At 41.4% G+C, this 21,883-nt stretch overlaps 1 protein-coding gene across 2 annotated transcripts in view; it reads right to left on the reverse strand.

Moving 5' to 3' along the window:
* Positions 1 to 21,883, reverse strand: part of jade2 (jade family PHD finger 2) — a 182,979-nt gene that overhangs the window by 20,978 nt on the left and 140,118 nt on the right. For both annotated transcript variants that reach the window (XM_080483927.1, XM_080483928.1), the window contains one exon: positions 6,799 to 6,916. In XM_080483927.1, the coding sequence (XP_080340053.1) occupies positions 6,799 to 6,916 (118 nt within the window). The remainder of the gene's footprint in view (positions 1 to 6,798; positions 6,917 to 21,883) is intronic.

Consider the following 21,883-nt stretch of genomic DNA (forward strand, 5'->3'; position numbering starts at 1 on the left):
GAGTACACCCTCAGCTACTCAGCGTCGAGGTGAAAAGGTACACCGCGAGGACAAATGGTCCCTTTACGGCACACCGTAGGAAAGAAAAATACACATGGGAGAGGATGATGAAGAAGAACATTTCCAATTCAATGAACACCTCCCGAGGCACTTTTTGGGAATACACTTAGCTTTTTATACTGGTGTGTAATAACCGATAGCTACCCCGTGAAAGACACCAGCATCCTTCCTCTAGTATAAGCTATAATTGTGTCATTTTTATAAACCATGATATAAATCTAACATGTTGTTTTTCACTTCACACAACTTCTGGTGTACAAAAGTTGAACTCCTATTTATTTTTTTGCCTTTCCCATAAGATATTTTTCTCCTGAGTAACACTTTCTGGTGTTTATTCTACTTTTCTTTAATAATAAAAGGTTTTGCGGGGGGAGTTATTCTAAGTCTAGATCTTAGTCCAAAAAAAGGGAAGGGAGTGGGTGTCAAATATTGAACAGACTGTAAATCCCACTGAGGCCCTACACCTGTATGCAGCTAGTGTGATGTTTGTCGGAGTAATGTACGACTTTTATATACGCAAAGGGAAATTGTAAAAGGAGTGCAGGTACATCAGACAATTCATACCGTCTTTTCCCCCCCCAATTTATTTTATGCTGAAACTGCAGAGGCCATTAACATCAGGGGATCTTTGAGGAAGCTCCCACAGGGAACGCTTCTTCTACATTAGAATTTCTTCGTCTTTTTTTGTTTTGTTTTGTCAGTGGCACCATCTTATCCTATGATCTCCCAGGGACCATTTTTCAACATTTTTTTCCCTCCCCCTTCCCTAATCTGATCTTGCTCTTTTATATGTTTTACAGCTTGGAAAAGGAGGGAACTTGTCTCGGGGCTTTCAAGGACGCCTGCAGGCTCTGCTTGAATGCGTGGAAACTTTCCCCCTGCAGGTTATAATCTCTGCACAAATCCAACTATCAGCAGTGGAAACCTTTTCAAACTTGTTTTTGTCAGATCCGTGCTTTTTTTTGTGTGTGCCTCTTTTTGTCTTTACATTCTGCCGCTCTGCAATACTATCCTTTGCACTAAACCTCCCTCCCTCCCTTGTTTAGAAGGTGCAACAGCACCGGGGGATTCTTCTTTTTGAAGTGTGTGATTAATTTTCCCTCTTTCCAGGTGCACTGAACTGCAGCGTGTGTGTGTGTGTGTGTGTGTGTGTGTGTGTGTGTGTGTGTGTGTGTGTGTGTGTGTGTGTGTGTGTGTGTGTGTGTGTGTGTGTGTGTGTGTGTGTGTGTGTGCATAGTCACTGTGCCCCATTTCTTACCTGAGCTCATTAGTGCAATGTGAGAAAGTATTTTTTTTTTCCATCCCCCACTGTCCTTTCCTCCGTTTCTCCACCTTTTTCTTCCACCCTTTTCATGCTTTCTCTCTCATCCTCACAACTCCTGCTTCCCTCTCTTCTCGCACTGTTTCTTTCATCCTATTACCTTCTTGTCCCTTCTCATCCTCCTCTTCCTTCGTCCTTATTTTCTCCATCTACCTTAAACTCACACACACTCACACACACACTCACACACACACACACACACACACACACACACACACACACACACACACACACACACACACACACACACACACACACACACACACACACACACACACACACACACACACACACACACACACACACACACACACACACACACACACACACACACACACACACACACACACACACTTTGCAGAGAGCAGATCAGAGGGGCCAATACAAACCACTGTCAGCTTGTCACGGTTGGGTTTGAGCCAGAATATAAATGCAGTGCACCTTCTGCATAACAATAACATTGTGTGAATGTGTCTATGGCCTCTCAGGAAAAAAAGTCTTACCTGGTCTACAGATGTGAATATATATATATATATATATATATATATATACATACACTTTAGATATGCAGGTACAATTCTGAAAATGTGTGCACAAATAAGTCACCATTTCATTTTTTACTGTGGTTCGGCGTCGCGACTACAAAAACATCTGGGTGAACCAAAACTGAGCATCGGCCATATTTTCCATCACGATTTCCATGTTGGTTTCCAACATGCAAGGTTGGTCTGGCACTCTTAAATTATGTCATCATGTTTCACCATCTTCTGCCGTGTTTCGGTGGGCAGTCGGGCCACTAAAACACTAAACCAACATACGTATATTCAAACAGATGAAATTCGATGACCATAGATTTGGATTTACATTGTGGATTTTGTTGCAAAGCAGCACAGTGTGGGCACCATCTGGGCACATCTTTTGGAAGTCTTTTAACGCTTGTGCCAGGTATGCAGAACATTATGTTGTAGCAGCATGTGAGAGAAAAACTCAATTAGATGCAGTTATTTGTAATATAAGATATTGAGGAATTTGTAAAAATGAAAATAAAAGACCCTAGAAATAAATTATCGTTCTTCAATCTCAGTTATCACACTAGGATATGACAGAGAGGGACATTTTGCACGCCTGATACTATATAATATATAGACAGAATATGTCTGAAGCTTTGTTCAGGTCATGGGATAGCCATTGTTTTAGACATGAAGGTACCAGTTCGGGGCTGATGAAGCCTTCCAGATGAAAAATGCAAAATCTTCAAAACATCAAGCAAGCCAATTTGCATTCATGAGAAAATTGGGGGTTATAAACAGAACTGTGATACGCTCTCCAAGATTTAAGCTATAATCTTTGTTTCTGACTAGAAAAGCCATAAAGGTCTGATGAATTAGACCCAAAAAGTTCACTAAAGCCTGGATTAACCTCAGTTCAGTCACATTGGCAGTGATTATTATTGTGGTATTATTTTTCAAAACTCACATTTCTACTAACCCCAACACTATTTGAAGCCAACAAACCTTTTTTTCAATGCCACTTTTTTTTATTAACTTGAGTAGTTAAGGCACTTTAATTTTTCCTTCTCCGTGGCTTGAAAATTATGGAGAGTCATTATATTTGTTTTTACTGAGGTTTAAACTATTTTGTTTTTGGATGACACGCTGCAAAAAAGATGCTGAATAACTTACTTCAGCTTCTTGTTCCTTCTGCGGCTGCATGTGGAGATTGTCTGCCTGCCTGTGCGCTTAGCTGGTAGCAAAAAGCATGACGCGAGTTGGCCACGACATGACAGACAGGCAGATAAACATGACAGACAGACAGACGGAGCGGCAGACAGAGCGTGGATGACAGATGAAGTACTATGGGAGAAAGACGGGCAGACAGAGGTTAGTGGTTCTGCCGTAGGTTTGGTTTTGGGGAGCGATTCTCAAGATTTCCACGTGGAAACAAGCCCGCGGGGAGACGGGGGAGAGAGTGGATAGTGTATTCTGGTAGAGGGTGAGCTCCGGGCATGTGGAGGTTAGTGGAAATCTTATTTTACAGTTGTAAAATCCCTCACTGCTGCCTCGAGTGGATGCCAGATCACATTTAACAACCAAAACTCTAAAACCCAGACAATAAAGGCATTTAAAGAAAAATAAATCATGTCATTGGAGTGTCATTCCATCGAACAAAATACCGTTTTAAGCCTGTTGTGCATTTATAGTTTTGAACTGGAGTCCAACGCTGACGCTAATACAGACGGGTAATAATATAACAATTTGTAAAATTGTAACAAAAAAATTCTATAGTATGAAAGTGAAAGCAGAATGTAATGAATTGAACGAAAGGAGCCAGATCAAATTTCTGCTTCATATTTGTTCACTATCGAGCAACTTTTAGTACGTTTGTGCTTTAAACACACATTTTATACCATCCAATAAAGCCATACCAGATATTATTGCTGATCACTGCATCACCGTGCTGCTCTAGTTGTCCAAGAATCCTCCTTCAGACCACACTTGCTGACCTTCTCACATCATTGAGGAGATTGTGATTCTCCTCCTCAGCTTCATAGAACAAGCCGTCTCCTCACAGTGCTGCACCTCCATGCCTTCACTTCTATGTCCTCAGCCTCTTCAGGATCTGGTCCAACTGATGCAAGTCTCTGAGAGGGATTAACTTGTCCCACAGAGCCAGAAAGAGGTGATTCATTCCTGCGTTGAGCCCAACTTGTCCCCTAGTGGAGGAAGTTGTCAGTCAACTATGATAGTTTTAGCAGCAGGACAAGTCCCATTGTTTCAACCACAGTTCGCAGTGCATGGTGCTGTACCAGAACAGTTTATGATGTATTCCCAAATTATTATATCCTGTTTGTTTCTTCAGGAACACAGTTCAGACCAGGTTTTTCCATTTATTACTAACGTCACTTGCGTGTCACACAACATCACATTATCAGCCTGATGGACAAAGTTAAACCGGATGTTGGATGAGACCAAACAAAATATGAAAGCCAAGAGAGAGAGGTGGTGGCGGTGGTGGGGGGATACAAGCCTGAGAGGACACTGCAAATGAGAAAGGGAGAGAAAAGCAGACGGAGGAGAAAATGATTAAGGAAGAGGATAAAGAGAAATGGAGAGTGGAAAATAAGAGGGGAAAGATGGTGAGGGACACAACAAATCATTATAGCAGACAACCTCATCCTTCACTCTCTGCTGCTCCAGCACACACACACACACACACACACACACACACACACACACACACACACACACACACACACACACACACACACACACACACACACACACACACACACACACACACACACACACACACACACACACACACACACACACACACACACACACGCACACACACACACACACACACACACACACACACGTAATCTAGCTCCTGTGGCAGTGTGAATAGATATGGCTGTTTAGTGCCAGCAGCACAGCTCCTGGTACCTGATGGCAGCAATCTGCTGAGTCAGGAGCTCTGCACTGCATGTGTGTGTGTGTGTGTGTGTGTGAGTGTGTGTGTGTGTGTGTGTGTGTGTGTGTGTGTGTGTGTGTGTGTGTGTGTGTGTGTGTGTGTGTGTGTGTGTGCATTTGGAAATGTGTTAGTGAGAAACAGAGGGAGTTTGAGAGGGAGCGAGAGAGAAAGTGTGCGTATTTGATTTACTTGAGTGCGTAGTTGTTTGCGCGCGCGCGCGTGTGTGTGTGTGTGTGTGTGTGTGTAGCCTTCCCCGGGAATGAAGAGCACTGCAAATTGAACACTCTCACCACGCACGCACACACACACACACACACACACACACACACACACACACACACACACACACACACACACACACACACACACACACACACACACACACACACACACACACACACACACACACACACACACACACACACACACACACACACAGCCACGGGAGCAGGCTGACAGAAGTTCACTATCATTACCATGCCAGCAAGACGTTACTGGTATTGCCATGACAACAAGCTTTCACTGTCATTGCTGTGACAGCCGCAGGTCACGACTCTTTGAATTAAAAAGATTTCCTTTTGCTCAGACAAGTGCAGATCACCCACATTCCTAATAACTGTATCTTAATGTCAAATACATAACAACCATCCTCACAGCCACTGCTACCAACCGCTTAGAAATCAGGCTGCATGAAAGCGATTAAACTATGAACACATTATCCAACTCCAGCTTCAAACATTTACTAAGTGATGTTTGACTCAGCTCTGCAAGAGTATTTTCAATCATGTAATACCATCAACAAGACTTCTCATACAGTATCTACTCGGCTGATCCCTTTTACATGGTTCGCCATAGCAAGTCATTGCAACTCGCACCGTAGACTTGGCTCGTTTATAACATCGGCCATATTTCCTGCTGGAACCCGGGTATGAAACCGATGTGCCAACGGGGTGTACACACACACACACACACATCAACAAAACTCTAATTCATTTTGGCAGCAAGACTACAAATCAAACAAGAACTCTCAGTGTTAATACTATTGGGATTTTTTTTCCCCTTGGTTATCAGGTCTCATTATTTCTGAGTTGAATCACACACTGAAAGTCTGATAAGACATTGATCATGGCAGTGCAGTGCAGTACCTCATAAGTAATACAGGCGAAGTTTGATTCTCAGCTTTGAGTTCTAGTTCAGTTCAGTGGAAGATATTTATAGTATAAATAATTCCTACATGTCATATTTGCATAAGACTCAAAATAATAATTAAGCTTTTACAAAATTTTTAAGAAATCCTTTTTTTTGTAAATGTTGCCATTCACAGATGATTTGGACAATTTCAACCTATATGGGATAGGAAGTGAAAAATATATATTCAAAAACGATTCAATGCTAAATACTGTATACAGTACATTTAACCTGGTGGTCCGCACTATTACGAAAAGAAGATCTTATTTTGTGCAGATAAGTGACGGCCTGAACTCCACCGATCATCTATATTCTTCACGCTGCCACTCCAACACAGAGCAAGTGCACAAAATGCATCAAGGTCAGTCATCCTTGTAGAGTGGCCAGGAAAAAAAAATCGAGCTCCATTTATGTGGATGGTGTGTGTCACAATATCTGGCTGAACTATTATTCCAGTGTTCTGTGCTGAGCAGGTGTCAAGTGTGGCCTACTGTGGAAAAATGATGACAAGCCATTTCCAAAACTGTCCACCCACCATAGTCAGGCAACAAGGGTTGGGATGTAACTGTTATACACTTTCCCAAATGTAGGGTGATTTTTAATTTTTTTTTTTTTTAAGAGGTGGACAGAGTGTGTGTTGGCGGGTCTGGCAAAAGTACTGCACTGAAGAAAAGGTAGCAGGTTTTTAACGTTGGGGTTTTTGGATCACTGGATTTAGCCAAAATGCAGACACACGCTCATGTTTCGTCTCCTACCTCCGGCCATGTCCTCTTCCAGAAGTTGTATCTGCAGATGGAAGATCTTCTCCTGGAGTTCGCACATCGTGTGTTTCATTTTCTCTCTCCGAGTCACCATGTAGCACAGGTTCCGCACCTGCAAAACAAAGCGTCATTAGAAGAAGCAACAGGACGGGCGTGTCGGCGGCGGCGTGGCGTGTCGGCTTCATCGCCTCACGATTTAGCGCATGAAGGGACAAGAACCCGACGGCGAGGATGAAAACAGTCTGTACATATGTGCTGCAAACATCAGAACAATAAATCACACTCATTTTAATCTCTGGTGCTTGACAGCCATTGTTTATTGTATTAGTCTAACGGAAGATGAAACTAAATTTATTCACATGGTGACCCTGAAAAAGGGACGTGATGCTGTAATTCTGAGTAATAAATATTGTTCAGAATGATCATTCCCCAGAAACAGTATAGAAGTGAAATCACAGTAGAGTTACAAGGAAAAACTCAATTTATGAAGTTGAGATCTCCTCAAAAATGTAGGGACATGTTAAATGTGAATAAAATATGGGGCAAACACGCAAGATATGAATATTTAACATGTAACAACAAAGTTGTAGTGGCATTGTTTGTTTCTTTTGAGTCTGCTAAATCTGCTCAACACTTGGTGGATGTAAAAGTGGCAATTGGGAAATAGCCATTTGAAGTACCAGTGATGTTCCTTATTGGAACAACAAACTGGATTTTATGGGGACTATAAAGGACCACTCGGTGCCTCATGTATTTGCCTTTCTTGGCAAGAGGCAGTGTTGAGTCACTCGCTCCAGTCTTTTCTTGGCCTGGCTTTCACAGTCGCTTTCGCTTTTCTTTCTGGTTGGTAGTTGCTGTAGTCCAGATTGGGTCCATCAGGTAAATGATGTTTTCCTGCTTATAACCACTGTGTAGTAGCCAAGAACATTATGATGTATTCCTCTGGAAAGTGGTCTGAGTGAATTAGCACAGCATCTTTAAGTGAGGCAAGTTGGATAACAGATTTTGAAAAGCTCTGCCATCAGAAAATGACCTTTGCGAGTTGACAGTTGTGTTGATTCATATTCTGCATCATAATTCATATGAACTACGTAGGAAAGAAGATGGATGGATGATTTAAATCAACATGAAATATTACATTTTTTTTAACTTCATGTGTCTTTTTCTAAGGAAAAATAACTTTGAGTTACTGTGGGAGTCTTCATCATCACCACTGGTATGAGCATGTTGTTGACACTATGAGGGTGACTCCTAGAGAAACTGCTGCACATTTTTTGTTTCTTAAGGCTGCACGTATGTGTTGATATTTTAGGGTTTTTTTTGTGATAATGGTATATTTTATATCAAGCAAGAGTACTTTATCATACGAAGGTGTATAGCGTTATATTTGTGCCTGAATTGTGAGGAAAGATCTGGGGATCTTGAGCACAGAAATGTGGTTTTTTAAAAGAGCATACATTTACATTTTGGGCATAAGTTATAGACAAGTGGGGAAAAAAATAGACCTGAGCCACGACAGATTGAAAATCACAAATCACATATAAAAAATGCCAATCATGCATATCTGTGCGCAGTACTTGCAGCTTATTTTATTTGTTTAGAGATCAAGTTTTTTGGGGCTCAGACCTGATGTCTAAACAAAGATAGCAACACAAATTCAAGGTAACTCTCAGCAAAAATAACAATTTTAACAGTGACCCAAAATAGTTCTCTCTAACAAACAACTGAAGGCTTCTTGATCTGCCCTGAGATCAGTGATGTAATTGGTAGAGGAAACACAGTGTCAAGTTGAACGAACACAGAAAGAAACAAACATGGTGTACGAGCAAAAAAGGAAACGGAGATATAGATGAATAAAAATAAGAAAGAGCAAAGTTAGTTCTAGGCAGAAGCCTGAGCGTAGAGCGACTGGCAATAGAAGGAAAAAAAAAAGACTGAAACAAGGTCGTATGTTTGGTGGCTGGCCTTTTGCTGGATAAAGCCATATAGATTTGTTCAAGAGAAAAATGGGGGAAAGCTCATAATTTTCTTTTTGTAATTGTTTTTTGTGTGTGTCAGAAAACAGAGCCACCACTGGGTGTTATAAACATGTACCCGTCAGGTACTTGGTGACCAGCGAATGGTACCATATTACCATCGCTCCACATGTTCTTAGAGAAGATTGCCAATTGTCAATAAGACCAAAGCAGCTTTACAAGGCAATATATGTCATGGGTTGGGCTTTTTCAGCGAGCACCAAGTTATATTACGGGTCTATCCAGTTTGCATCCAGTAATCATACAGTATGGGGTAAGAATCAAGATGCGACTTCCTGCCAATAAACTGGAATCCAGACTCTTCCTCCACTCAGACACAAACTCCAGCTGAGCCCTCCTGCTCCTCCATACTGGCAAATTACTCTCATATGGCCCTATAAGCAGCAAACGACTGTGTGTGTGTGTGTCTGGATGGAGAACATAGAGCTGGAAGATGAATGTGTGAGGGTGCATGTTTATGTTAAACACATACGGATGTTCAAAGAAAATCTGCGGTTGTGAATGCATGTGTTACTGTTTTGTACTGGCTGCTTATAAGAGACACGAAAGCGAGTGAAAGGGCTGAGAATGAGACTGTAACAGGCAGACAGAAACAGATGAATTGAGAGAGACAGGTGGGGATAGAGAGAGACATTGAATAAGACGTGTGGAAAAATAATATTCAGAGAGGAAAATACATGACCAGACGACGTATGGTTATAAATGCAAATACAATCATTTTATCTCGAGAGAAAATGCTTACAAAACACAAAGTATTGAAAGAAAACCCCACAAACATGCTTAAAGAGAACACATGAAGAAGTGCATTAAATCTTCGAGTCATTCTTTAGGTTGGGGGAAACATCCAATAGATTGATCGTTGAAATCTGAAGGTATAGAAAGAAGTGGACTGTTCTCACCTCCATATACCCAATCAATTGCTCTGAATTCATGGTATTAGGATGAGAACCAATTCTACCGATTACAACCTATTTTAATGGAGTGATTCTAGTCTATTCTAGGTTTTCCCACACAGTTCAAAACCATACAGTTGGGGATAACTGTTAACTTTAAATAGCCCATAAGCACCTGTCCAAGGTGTAGCCTACATAGTCAGCTGGGACCAGTTCCATTGCCCCAAGACCCGCAATTAGATCAAGCTGCAAAGAAGATGGATGAATGGAGGACCATTTTGGTTTTCTGGACAGTTAGAAAGCAAAAGACAGGATACAAAATAAACAGAGGGTTTGAGCTGGATTTAAACCATGTGCATTGCGGTTACATGGTTTCAGCTTTTACCATGAGACACCTTCCTATAAATGTAATACCATGCACATCATATAGGTTTAAGGCTATTTAATGCCTCCTAAGCTTCTCCTCTATGTTGGTCTGACAGCAGTGCCACGCTGCAGCAGGAGCAACTGAAGGCACAGAGATTTATGTAGAGGAGAAACAATTTACCATCTTTGTTTTAACGCGCTGGTCCTTTTGTGATGATTTCCAGTACATGTAAGAGCTGTGGATAAACAGCACACAGCCATGACAACAAAGTCACCGGATAGAAGAAGGTGGGAGGGAGAGAAACTAATTGGGTCTGAGCCAGACCACTTGAATCCCAAACTAACAAGCCAGGAACTGGACCTGTGCCAACTGGATTCCTCTCGCAACTGTGAACCAGTAATCATGTGTGTCTAAACTGAATCTGCAATGCGTGTCTGCATCACACATGTGTGATTTGCCAATAGGACAGACATGTATTCAGGTAATTAAGAGGCAGAACAAAAACAAATATAAACAACAGAATCCTGCCCCGAGACGACAATGTTTCATGTGACTCTGTGTCAGCAAGAGTCTAGTAAAGGGGGGGCAGGTGGAACGCCAAGGCGGCATGATATTGAACGATCTTTGATCAATGGTTTGTTTGCTTGCTTAAACAGAGTGAGTAGCTGCATGTTTGTGTGTTCTTGCAGGCTCACTGTTTATCTGCTGGTCTTGATGGATTCGTCAGCCTGGCCTATCTGACCATTCCATCCTTGTGTTAGAGCGCTGCAGATAAAAATAGCTGCTCAACTGGGACACAATGTGCAGCGCCTGGCTTTGATTAGGACACTGTGTGTGCACCGTTTTCAAAAACAACTACCTCTGCCTGTGAACATGACAGGGCAGTGAGGGAGCAGGGTGGGGGGGGGGGGTTGAAGTGGAGAAATAGAGGGGAATCTGGATCCACTCCCCACATGTCAACCATACCTCTATTTTGCAAACTTAAGATATGAACTTCAGCTATTCAAAGCAGCAAGGAAGTAAATTATTGGACCAAACTTATTTTCTTATTTAAATGTACAAATACAAAAAAAATCTGGGTTCCTACAGCGGAATAAAAAAACAGACCTTTTCCCAAAAGCTTATGTTTGTGGTTGATTCCAAATGTCTCTTTAGGTATAAGTGTGAGTGTTTGTTCGTCTCTCTGTTATGAACCTGGCGACCTGACCAGGGTTTGCCCTGCCTTCACCCACAGTCAGCTGCGATTAGCTCCCGCTCCCGGCAATCCTAAATGAATGGAGCAGTGTAGATGACGAATGGATGGGTGAAAGGGAGGTTTCTACTTTTCATATCATTTAAATTCTCCACCTGAATTTTTCATGACTTTTTGCACCTGAGATGCTTCTTGTCATAAATTCTTAAAATATTAATCAAATCCCAGAATGTAGTTATGTTGAAAATATTGTTAAATATATATAATATATGTATATATATTATGTTAAAATGTTTTATCAGACTCTTGAGTGTTGACAGGTTTTCATTCTCCGAGGCTATTTTCTAGTGACAGGTTAAGGTGTTGTAATCACATTCAAGCATTAATTGGTTGGCAGCATCAATTACTTTATTGCACGTTAACACTGTTCATTCATATTGATCATCAGCTCTGAATACACATACAGACACAAACCACGGGACACAGACGAGGTGGGATGTCAAGCAGTAGTGGCTTATGATCAATGTTAAACGACATGTCATTGGCGGGCCTCGGACGGATGCAGAGCTGCAGACTGTTCCATCCTGTGTTTGTCTGAACGTAAGACCACTCTCATTATGAATCAATGCTCTTTACGAGGCTCATATGAATACCATCCATATGAGTATTGTTAAAATTGTTAGAGATGTTGGCAGACCAAATAGTTTGACTTTGGTTTATATCATAGTATTTTTAGAATAAAAATAAAGTGAGTTAAATGTCAAGCGTTTATTAACATTTTTGACCGTTTACGACAGTTGTCTTGTAAAATCTGAGGCACATCGTTGAATGTACTTCAAATGACACTCTGATATTATACAGAGACTTGTGCAGAAGGTCACTAAAGTGAATCAGGTGCTTCTGCTCATTTGTTCCATATTTAAGTGGGAACTTGTTTTAAGGTTAACAAGTCTTTCAATGAAGCTTTTTTGCCATCAGATTCCGGCATTAAGATGAAGTGACGCAAACTGAGCCTCTGACCTTTATTCACTCCTCTGTATGTTTGAGCCTCTTGCCCTTTACAAGCTCTCTTCGATTATTTCTATACTTCACTGCACTTCAAGTCCAACTTTTCGCCTCTTTAACCGCATCTGTCGCCGTCTTATTTCGGCACGTTGACCTCCAGGTGCACCGAGTTCAGTTCGTTTGATCTTCTCGCAGTTCCGTCTGCACAGATCTGAAGGATCGTCGCACTGAAGGGCACAGTGGCGCACAGTGAAACACAATAAATGTCTGACACCGAACTAATGACGCCAACGCAAAAACAAAGGTTATTATTGTCTCTAAATTGCGTGTGTGACTGCTAATGTCTGTGTTGACTGCCTCAGCATATACCCTTTAAAGTCAAAGCTGGTTAACACATTGAGGAAGATGGATGAATGGAAGCTAATGGAACAGGCTTTTAAAAAACATGTATGTGTATAAATATATATATTTATATGAAGCTATTTCATGGTGATAAAAGATCCACTGTTGTTCTGTATTTATGAGGGAAGTTTTCATAATAATGCCCCCAAAAAAGTTTACGTTTTGTTCTCCCGATTTTCTTGTGTCTTTGCTCATTTTAATTTACAGAATCTGTCAGAAAACAAGAAACCGATACATTTGATAAGCGCCTGTTCTACAATTAAGTCTTGACTAAATATTCATAAAAACATTTTTGTCCGAAAACCAAAGCAACTTCTCTCTTATGTGGAGGCAGTACATTTCCTGGAAAACAGAGAGATGGTTTGTGAATATGTTCAACATGTCAGAAAACCATCATCTCCCCTGTCTGAAAGTAGAATCATGTTTGAAATAACGGCATCATTTTCAAATGTTTTCTGTTCAACCAATTTATTTTTACCCAGCCAGGTGAGACATTGGCTTGTCCACGACTATTCGTTATGACAGAGTTAATGTGACGCATTTCTGGACGCTGGATATTAATTTGTCCAGCGACAATTAAACTTGGCAGATAATTTCCTTTTTGGCGAGTGCAGCAGAGAGGTGATTTAAAACACTGGTGGGGTCATAAGTGATGAAATGAAAGCGACAATCACCGTCTATTAGCTCAACATGCAACATTATGTCCTAATGGAATAAACCTTTTCTCTTTTTTTTTTTTTTACATTCATTACCAGGAAACAGCTGAAAGCATCCCTTCTTCTCCCTTTAACCATCCATCCATCCACCTCCTCTAATCCAACTCAACCCTCCTCCTTTCTTTCTCATCCATCCATGACACGACATGCTGCAGATAATCAGCATTACAAGTGTATCAGCTGTGCTTGAGAAGAGCCAACGCCTTCTCACTCTCTCCCTAACCTTCACACCGCCTCCCTGTTAGTGTACATTATCACCTCTGTCCACACTCGCCGTGTTTTCCCGTCCTGACAATTAGTGCATGAGCACACACTCCCATAACAGATCGTACACAAAACCTATACGCACACATGCTCACAATCGCTTGCCACCTGTTTCACTTTCTCTCCAACACAAACTGGCTGTCATCAACGGCTAATTACATCAACAGGTGGCTGGCAGGGGGCGAGAGAGAGAGAGAGAGAGAGAGAGAGAGAGAGAGAGAGAGAGAGAGAGAGATGAAATGGGCACTCATCCATTCAAACCCTGCAGAAATGTTGAGCACAAATATGCAAAGTGCATCCTATACTAATGATATGAATGTTCCTGGCACACACACTGACTCTATATCACATGACGAACAGAGCCTCTCACAGAATGCACATATCAGCAAAATAATATTCTTTAAAACTTAACTGAATTCAATAAGTCAGTTCATCATGTAGTATTATTTGATTGTGGTATCTTGTTGTTTGCCACACAGCCGCATCACATCTATGGGCAACTGCGGGTCATCAATTAACGCTAAAGTTTTTGGAGCGTGGGGGGAAACTGGAATCCCCAGGGAGAACATGCAAACAGAACCCGGAACAATATCACAAAACTACTGTGTGCGTGGATCATGAATCATCAAATACGCATTTTTGTTAAAAGAAAGTGATGAAGTGATTCTGAAATGTCTGATTGAGTCAGAGTGTATACTGTGGTATCTACATAACTATGATCTACTGTATGTCATAAATTGCCAGGTCTACATCTGCCATACGGTGTTTGAGTTTGTCACATGGTTATACAGATTCCACTGAGTAAACACTAATCTGCACATCATATCATGAAAAACTGCTGATTTCTCTTGTTTTTTTTCTTTCAAAGTTGGTAGTTTGCCTTTGAATGCAGTCAAAGTTTTTTTTTCTCCTTATTTTATGGATTTCTTTCTTTCTGGCATTTCAACCTGTCTGCTGCACAATTTCAAGTAGATGGAAACTTTAAAAGGTTCAGGAGTGTCTGTTTCTGTTTATATTCAAGGTGTGTGTGAGAGAGATTTTTTGCATAGCATGTCAGTCAACTGTAGTGTGTGTGTGTGTGTGTGTGTGTGTGTGTGTGTGTGTGTGTGTGTGTGTGTGTGTGTGTTGCCCCCGGGCATAAAGACAGGACCAATTTCAGTCTGGGTGAATTCTCAAACTGATCTCTGAGAAAGGGGCAAAAGCCCGGGGGGGGGGGTATTACAAGCATGTGTGTGTGTTCAGAGAGGGGAAAAAACAGTAACAGTGTGTGTGGGTTTGTGCATTTGTGTAATTCGAAGAAACATAAAGGTGTAACTTACTGTGAGAAGAAAGAAACTCAGATCTAAAAATCCAGTTAAACCAGAACAATAAACAGACCTGAGTCATGCTACACAAGATGGTGTTCTAACTAAAAAACTAAAAGTCAGAGAAGAAATGAATACAAACTCAACAAAAAACAAAGAAAACAATCTTTTTTTCTTTCTTTACTCCTCCAACTAACTTCCAGCTCAGATCTTTATTGATCCGACCCTCTCAGCTCCCAGCATATTGACTACAAACCTGTGCTGCTTACTAATGAGCACCATCGACTGCTCACTCACCCTGAAACACACAGACACCACTGTGAGGAAGCCGCTTGCTGAAGATCAGGATTATCGATCTTTAATTGGCCCAATATCACCCTAAAACCAATATGGAGAGGCTGGGTTAATTACTAACAAGACAATCCCAACTGGAATAATTCAACAGGAGTATGCATCTAAATGTAGATCAACTGTTAAAGAGGAAGCCTTGCAAAAACTGTGATCTTTCACATGTTGCTAAACTATTTATAATAGGTGGGATTACTGAGCACATTTGGACCTAAAACCCCCCCCCAAAAAAACAACAACCATGAAATCAATCAATAAAAGAAGCATCAATAAATGTTGGCCTCGTAGTGAGAACGTCGTGGGTTTGATGCAGGATCAGTCCTCACAGTGTGGAGTTTGCATGTTTTTTTTTTAGTTTGTGTGGGTTTGCTCTAATGGTCCAAAGACTTGTTTTCGGCTGACGAGCCCTCCCATTGTTTCCGCATTGCATGTTTGCAGACTGTGGACGGACATGCAATTGTGTCCACTCTCCACTCTGTGTGCGTTCCATAACGGAATGTAACAATCCTGAAAATGTCTCTAAAGTAGTTTATGTATCACTCTGGGAGCCGTCTGGCTCTTTATTTGCTTTTAAATTGTGATTGTTCAGACGGGCAGACGGAGGATCTTCTCACACAAGCGTCCAGTCACAAAATGTGGGCTGCAGGCGGTGGACTGCAGAGGGCTCGGAGCGGACCCTAGCGCACAGGGTTCTGCACACGCGCAGACACGGAAAGTATGGACGGGCCTTAATTGGAATACGTGGCCCATAGCTGGGATTGATACTTTTCTGCTGTTACCTATTCAGTTTCATTGGTGAAATAAACTTTGGTTGATTGGTGTGCACTGTTGATTTTAATATTTGAATTTGAGCATGTTTTCGAAATCAAAAATGTAATGAAATGAAACAAATCACCGCACAGATCCCAAATGAGTGATGAATACCTCAGGTCTGTTCTGAGAATTGCCTCAACAAAGTTAACACCAGACTTCAATGCACTGGCAAAAAAAGAGGGATTAACAGCACTGTTCCCATTAATTGTGAATATAAGTATTAACAACGTAATGCCTTCTTTAGGTTTATGTTCGATATGTACACATCTGGTGCTGGCCTGGCCCTAAGGGCCTGATTTACAAAGACACTGAATAAAGCAAACTAGATTACATGCTCATGCAAATGACACTGGCTTTCGGGTTGCGTGTGTTAAGCAGGTGATCAACTTAAAAATACCACCACCGGTGGCATAATGCACAAACAGGAGTATTCAAATGAGAGCTTTGCACGTATTAAGCCCTGTTTATACAGGAACGATCTGCTGAAAACAGGATAGGCTCCACGTTCCTTTGCTTTCATTTGGATTCATTGATGCATTGAGTCCCAGCAAGCACAACATCACAAGTGACATCATTTAAGTTGGATGTGTTGTGAGGAAATTATCAAAAAGATTATTGATTTTGACAATTTTGACAAATCCAATATAGGAGATGGTCGTCACAAAGTCAAAGATGTGGGACAAAGAAGAAATTCAGAATCTAAGAAGGAGTGCAAGACAGAAAAAAACCTTTTAATAATAAAAGTCGTGTTGGGCCTGCTGAGGGAATAACTCTCACCACAATAACAGCAGTGCCTATGCTCAGATCAGGACCAGTTTGCACCTCCCTTTTAACGGTATTATAAATTGATGCAATTATAAACAATGCAAAGACTTTCAGACAAAGTAAATCACACTGCACATTAACCATAAATCTATCAGCTCCCGCATGTGCCCAAACAATATCGAGTTTGCATCCATTCTTATGCAACCAAATCTTTACTGAATCTGCCTCAAAGTGGGATAAAGTCATATAGAAAATAGATGGATGAAAATGAGAGTGTAGAAGAAGCTGACAGTTTTAAAGCAGCTATATTTTCTTTCCTGAGAAGAATTTATTAGATCAGAAGGTGAGAGTGCAAAAAAAAAGCTCATTTGAAGTGATCTCACAGAGAAGTTGAGCTCATTATTTGGGTGCCCACTCAATGGTTGTTTCATTGCTGTAACAGTTTATTTCAGGCTGTGAAATTCCCCCAAAGTGGCTCGTCTGCTGAGTGGATCACAGACGAGAGCCACAAGGGGAGTAAACGTACACATAGACATTTCTGAGATGAACAATTTCAGCTGAAAGCTCGTATTATTGACAAGCTGACGTCTCTGCAAGTTTAAAGGGTAAAACGGATAAAAGTCCTGGATATTGTTGAAAATGTGCACCTGTACAATAGCCGCCACATGAAGCCCAGAAATGATAGCTGCTGGAGGACATGTTTTGTTGCTTTGTTTCTTGCTGGGAGGCAATGGAAACAACACAGCAACGCATCTTTGCGATGCACCTTGTGTAGCATTTGTTCCTTTTGCTCAGTATGATCCTGATTTATGAGCACTCCTGCCACATGAAAATAATAGTGGAAGCTAAATTGACAAAAAAAAACAAAAACCTTTCCTCCAAATGTGGAGTGCATCTTTACAAGCTACCTTCCTAACAGAGCTCTCGCTCAAGAAGAGATTACACCCCAGCGACCTGCATGTCAACGCAAAACACTCTGCAACACATCACAAATCTTTTTCATGATCTTATGGGGAGCGTTAGGCAACTCCCACACCTTGCATCCTCATGTGTGAAGACATTACATATTTCACAAGTGGAAATCTGTTGGGGAGATGTAAATGTACTCCTGCTGTCTGAGCTCCAAATACAAAGCCTGAGCTCAGTCTAGTTGAATAGCTGGACTCCGAACAATGTTTGGACGCACATAGCAGAAGCGGTGCTTTAACTGTGGGCGGACAAACAGACACTTCAGGCATGTGAAGCTGGCATGTGGTGAGAAACTGACAATCAATTAAAAGAAGTGCAGACCTGTTGCAGCCAGAAGCAAAGAAAATGAACTTTACTTAAATAGTCTGTTCTCAATGCTTTTCCAGTCTCGTGTCTCTTGACGTGATTGGCTGCGTTGACCTACGCGTGTCTCATGGAGACGGAGCTATCATATGAGGTGTTGGCGTTCTTGGCATCCGGCGTCTTGCTCAGTAATGCTTTGGTACATGGACGGGCTAAGATGGGGATCAAATCTCCAAATACAGGAAGAGCTCAAGTACATCAACTATAGCCACTCCAGAAGTAGTGATGCAATGTCAAGTTAAATATGTCTGGTCTGTTGCCAGGCGCTGGCACGGTGGTGTAGTGGTTCACCACTGGACTTACAGCAATCATTATTTCACCTGGGTTTAGGGCCTTTCTGTGCGGAGTTTGCATTTTCTCCTCATGCAAATGCAACCTTTTCTGTCTCTTACTCGGTTTGCCCCGTGATTGAAGGGGCCCTTAAACTAAAAGTTGGGACACTTCAAACTTCTCTTCTTCTGCTCGTATCGTTTATAGACATGCCCTACGTAGAGTTTTCTGAGACGTGTTTAAGATGTGCCATATAAATAAACTCCCGCGTCCATAGTATCCAGAAGCCTCTGCAACATAAACAGACTGCATAAAATAACGTGGACTGAAATAATAGCTGCCATAAAAGCTGATCTTGGCAGCCAGAACACAAATATCCGTGTTGTGAATCGTAAAGGCATTCAGATAATATCAGGTACCTCGAGGATAAAGTAGCTTCGTACGAGTGATACTTTCTCTCTGTAGTGCCCTTCAGAGGCTCCTAAAAACAGTTGGTGACTTGATTTCACCCAGTGAAACTGTCACTGCACAGAGCAATAACAATCTTCACGCTGGCCAGTGTGCATTAGCTCAGCTCTTTAACTACTGGTCACGACTCGAAATAGATCATGGACGTGTGGAGTGCCCACAAGATGAGAGTCACAATATCTGGATACAATAAGCCTGAATGTAGGCGTATTATTACATTTCTATGTGGTGTTCGATTTTTCTAGCGCTGTCGATCGTCTTGTGCTTATGTGTGGTTGCTTTGTATTGTCTCAAAGGAAATGCAGTTATTACTGACTTTTGCTTCTGTTTGCTTCGCGACCACCAGAACAGTAAAACCAATCACTTCTTTTGTTGCACGAGTAAAATACAAACAAGATGATCTATTTTTGAAGTGTTTCTAGCTGCCATCTACGGAGTGATTCTTCTTGTATCTTAGTTTCCTCAAAGGCTATCTGCCGAGTCTAAAAGACCGTTTTTGTTATTCATTCAAAAATTATTGCTTCCTCAAGGGTTTTGTTGGGCATCTATATATATATTAAAAAAAAAATCACCTCAGTCAGGAGAAGATTTGAATAGCCTCTCCTTAACCTTCTTCCAATGCAATAATTGAGGAAAGGCAAGTGCGACATTTGGACTAATAGACGTCTCAATGCTGGGTGCCTGTAAAGTATCTCTTAGCAGACAGAGAGGAAATAGCAATGAACTAATATAAATGACAATAGCTGAAAGGCTGCTTTACCTTTGGAGTTATAGTTTAGTGTTTTTTGGGGTCAATTAGAATATGATACAAGTAATACCAGTCAAAATGTGGCTCCTCTTGCAGTGTTTGAAGTAGAGCTGGGTAAATGGATTGCCTCCATCAGTTGATCTGAAATATTTTAGGCATGCTACTTATGTGTATATAACATCAGCACAAGCAGTCATAGTTCTTATGAGATCTGAAAAAAATTTGGAATCCTTGGGTTAATAAAAGTTTAAAAACCAAAGATGGATAGCTGTTGAATAGCTTATGAGGAAGTCTACATAGCTGAAAGCCAAGTAGACATCCAGACAGATGTTCAGTTAATGAAATAAGGTTAAACCAAGAAGAGACAAATGAAGACGAAAGGTGTGCAAAAAGAAAAAAAATTAAAAGATGGCGAGGAAAATTGAATACCAAGCTGCAGCTTGTTCATTGACTTTTACCGAAGAGAAAAATGGCAGTTATTATAAGATAAACAGGTGGATACAACAAACTAAAACAAAAAACAATGAAGTTGTTAGGGAGAGAAAAATGGAGGGAAGGATCACCAGACTGGAAGAAAGAAGAAAGGATAGAGAGAGGCAACGAAGGAATGAAAGTAGAAAAAGTGGGTCAGACAAGCAGGCAGACAGTGGAGGCTGCTGCAGCTAGATTTGGGAGACTGAAGCTTTGTGAAAACCTCCCTGATGTGCAACACACACACACACACACACACACACACACACACACACACACACACACACACACACACACACACACACACACACACACACACACACACACACACACACACACACACACACACACACACACACACACACACGCACACACACACACACACACACGCTACATGATTTATTAGCTCCTGCTTAGTCAGTCGCTGATGCTGTAGCCACGCCCACCTGGGGCTCCATGGCAACATCATTCTCCAATCAGATTTTATGCTCTGTGTGTGTGTGTGTGTGTGTGTGTGTGTGTGTGTGTGTGTGTGTGTGTGTGTGTGTGTGTGTGTGTGTAAAAATACATCAATGGGCCTTAAGCTATTTATTTATTAATTTTCATGGAAGTGTGCAAACTTTATATCAATGTTCAATGTGTGTACACACACACACACACACACACACACACACACACACACACACACACACACACACACACACACACACACACACACACACACACACACACACACACACACACACACACACACACACACACACACACACACACACACAGGCATGTCTGTTGAGGGAATATGGGTAGGGTGTCTGGAGCTTTGCCAAAACAATAAACTCTAAATAAACCTTGTGACACAAACACTCGGCTCCTCGCTCTCCTTTCATTCCTCCACAATCACGTACTCTTTTCTTTTTCCATGAGCACTAATCCTCTACTTTCTGTTTTCTCATCTTGTTTCTTCCTCATATCTCCATCCTTTCCTCGTCTTTCTCCCCCTCCTCCCTCCTTACTTCTTCTCTTCTATCCAGATGCCTACCTCCTCTTCCAGCCTATGTTTATCCTCCTTTCTCTGCACCGTACATCAGCTTTTCTGCACCCCATCAGCTCTCTTACCTTTCTCATGTTCCTTATCTCCCTCCCTGCTCCTTTCCTTTTCTACCTCATGCATTGTCCACACAGAGATAGACAGAATGAGAGAGAGAGAGACAGAGAGAGAGAGATGAGAGAAACCAAGAGAAGATAATACAGAAAGCAATAAACAGGCATTCACACTCAGTTTAATTAAAATGAGAAGAACATGTGCACACACCACACCATGTCTAATAGCAAATATTTAAAGATCAAATCCTGGTTATGAAAACCTTATTACTCTAAAGCCCTCATCTCCTTAGGATTGAGGTTTTATTGGACAAACTGTTTCATGTCAGCAAACAAAACAGGATTTGGGGACGGATTAAATTGTCTCCAAAATCTCACTCGACAATGTATCCAGACAGCATGGATCGGCTGTCTTGCATGCAGCATCCATAAGCCCTGACAGGATTAAAGAAGAGACTGGTCTGAGCTTTTGGAAATGTCTGGTCCTTCCTTTCACAGCTCCTTAAGGAACCCTCATGTTGCACAAAAAAATAAACACAGACATCTACTGGTGATCAGCATCACTTTGATCACAATTACCCAAG

Source organism: Lipophrys pholis (assembly GCF_963383615.2).
Source record: "Lipophrys pholis genome assembly, chromosome: 16".
In the NCBI taxonomy this organism is placed as follows: domain Eukaryota; kingdom Metazoa; phylum Chordata; class Actinopteri; order Blenniiformes; family Blenniidae; genus Lipophrys; species Lipophrys pholis.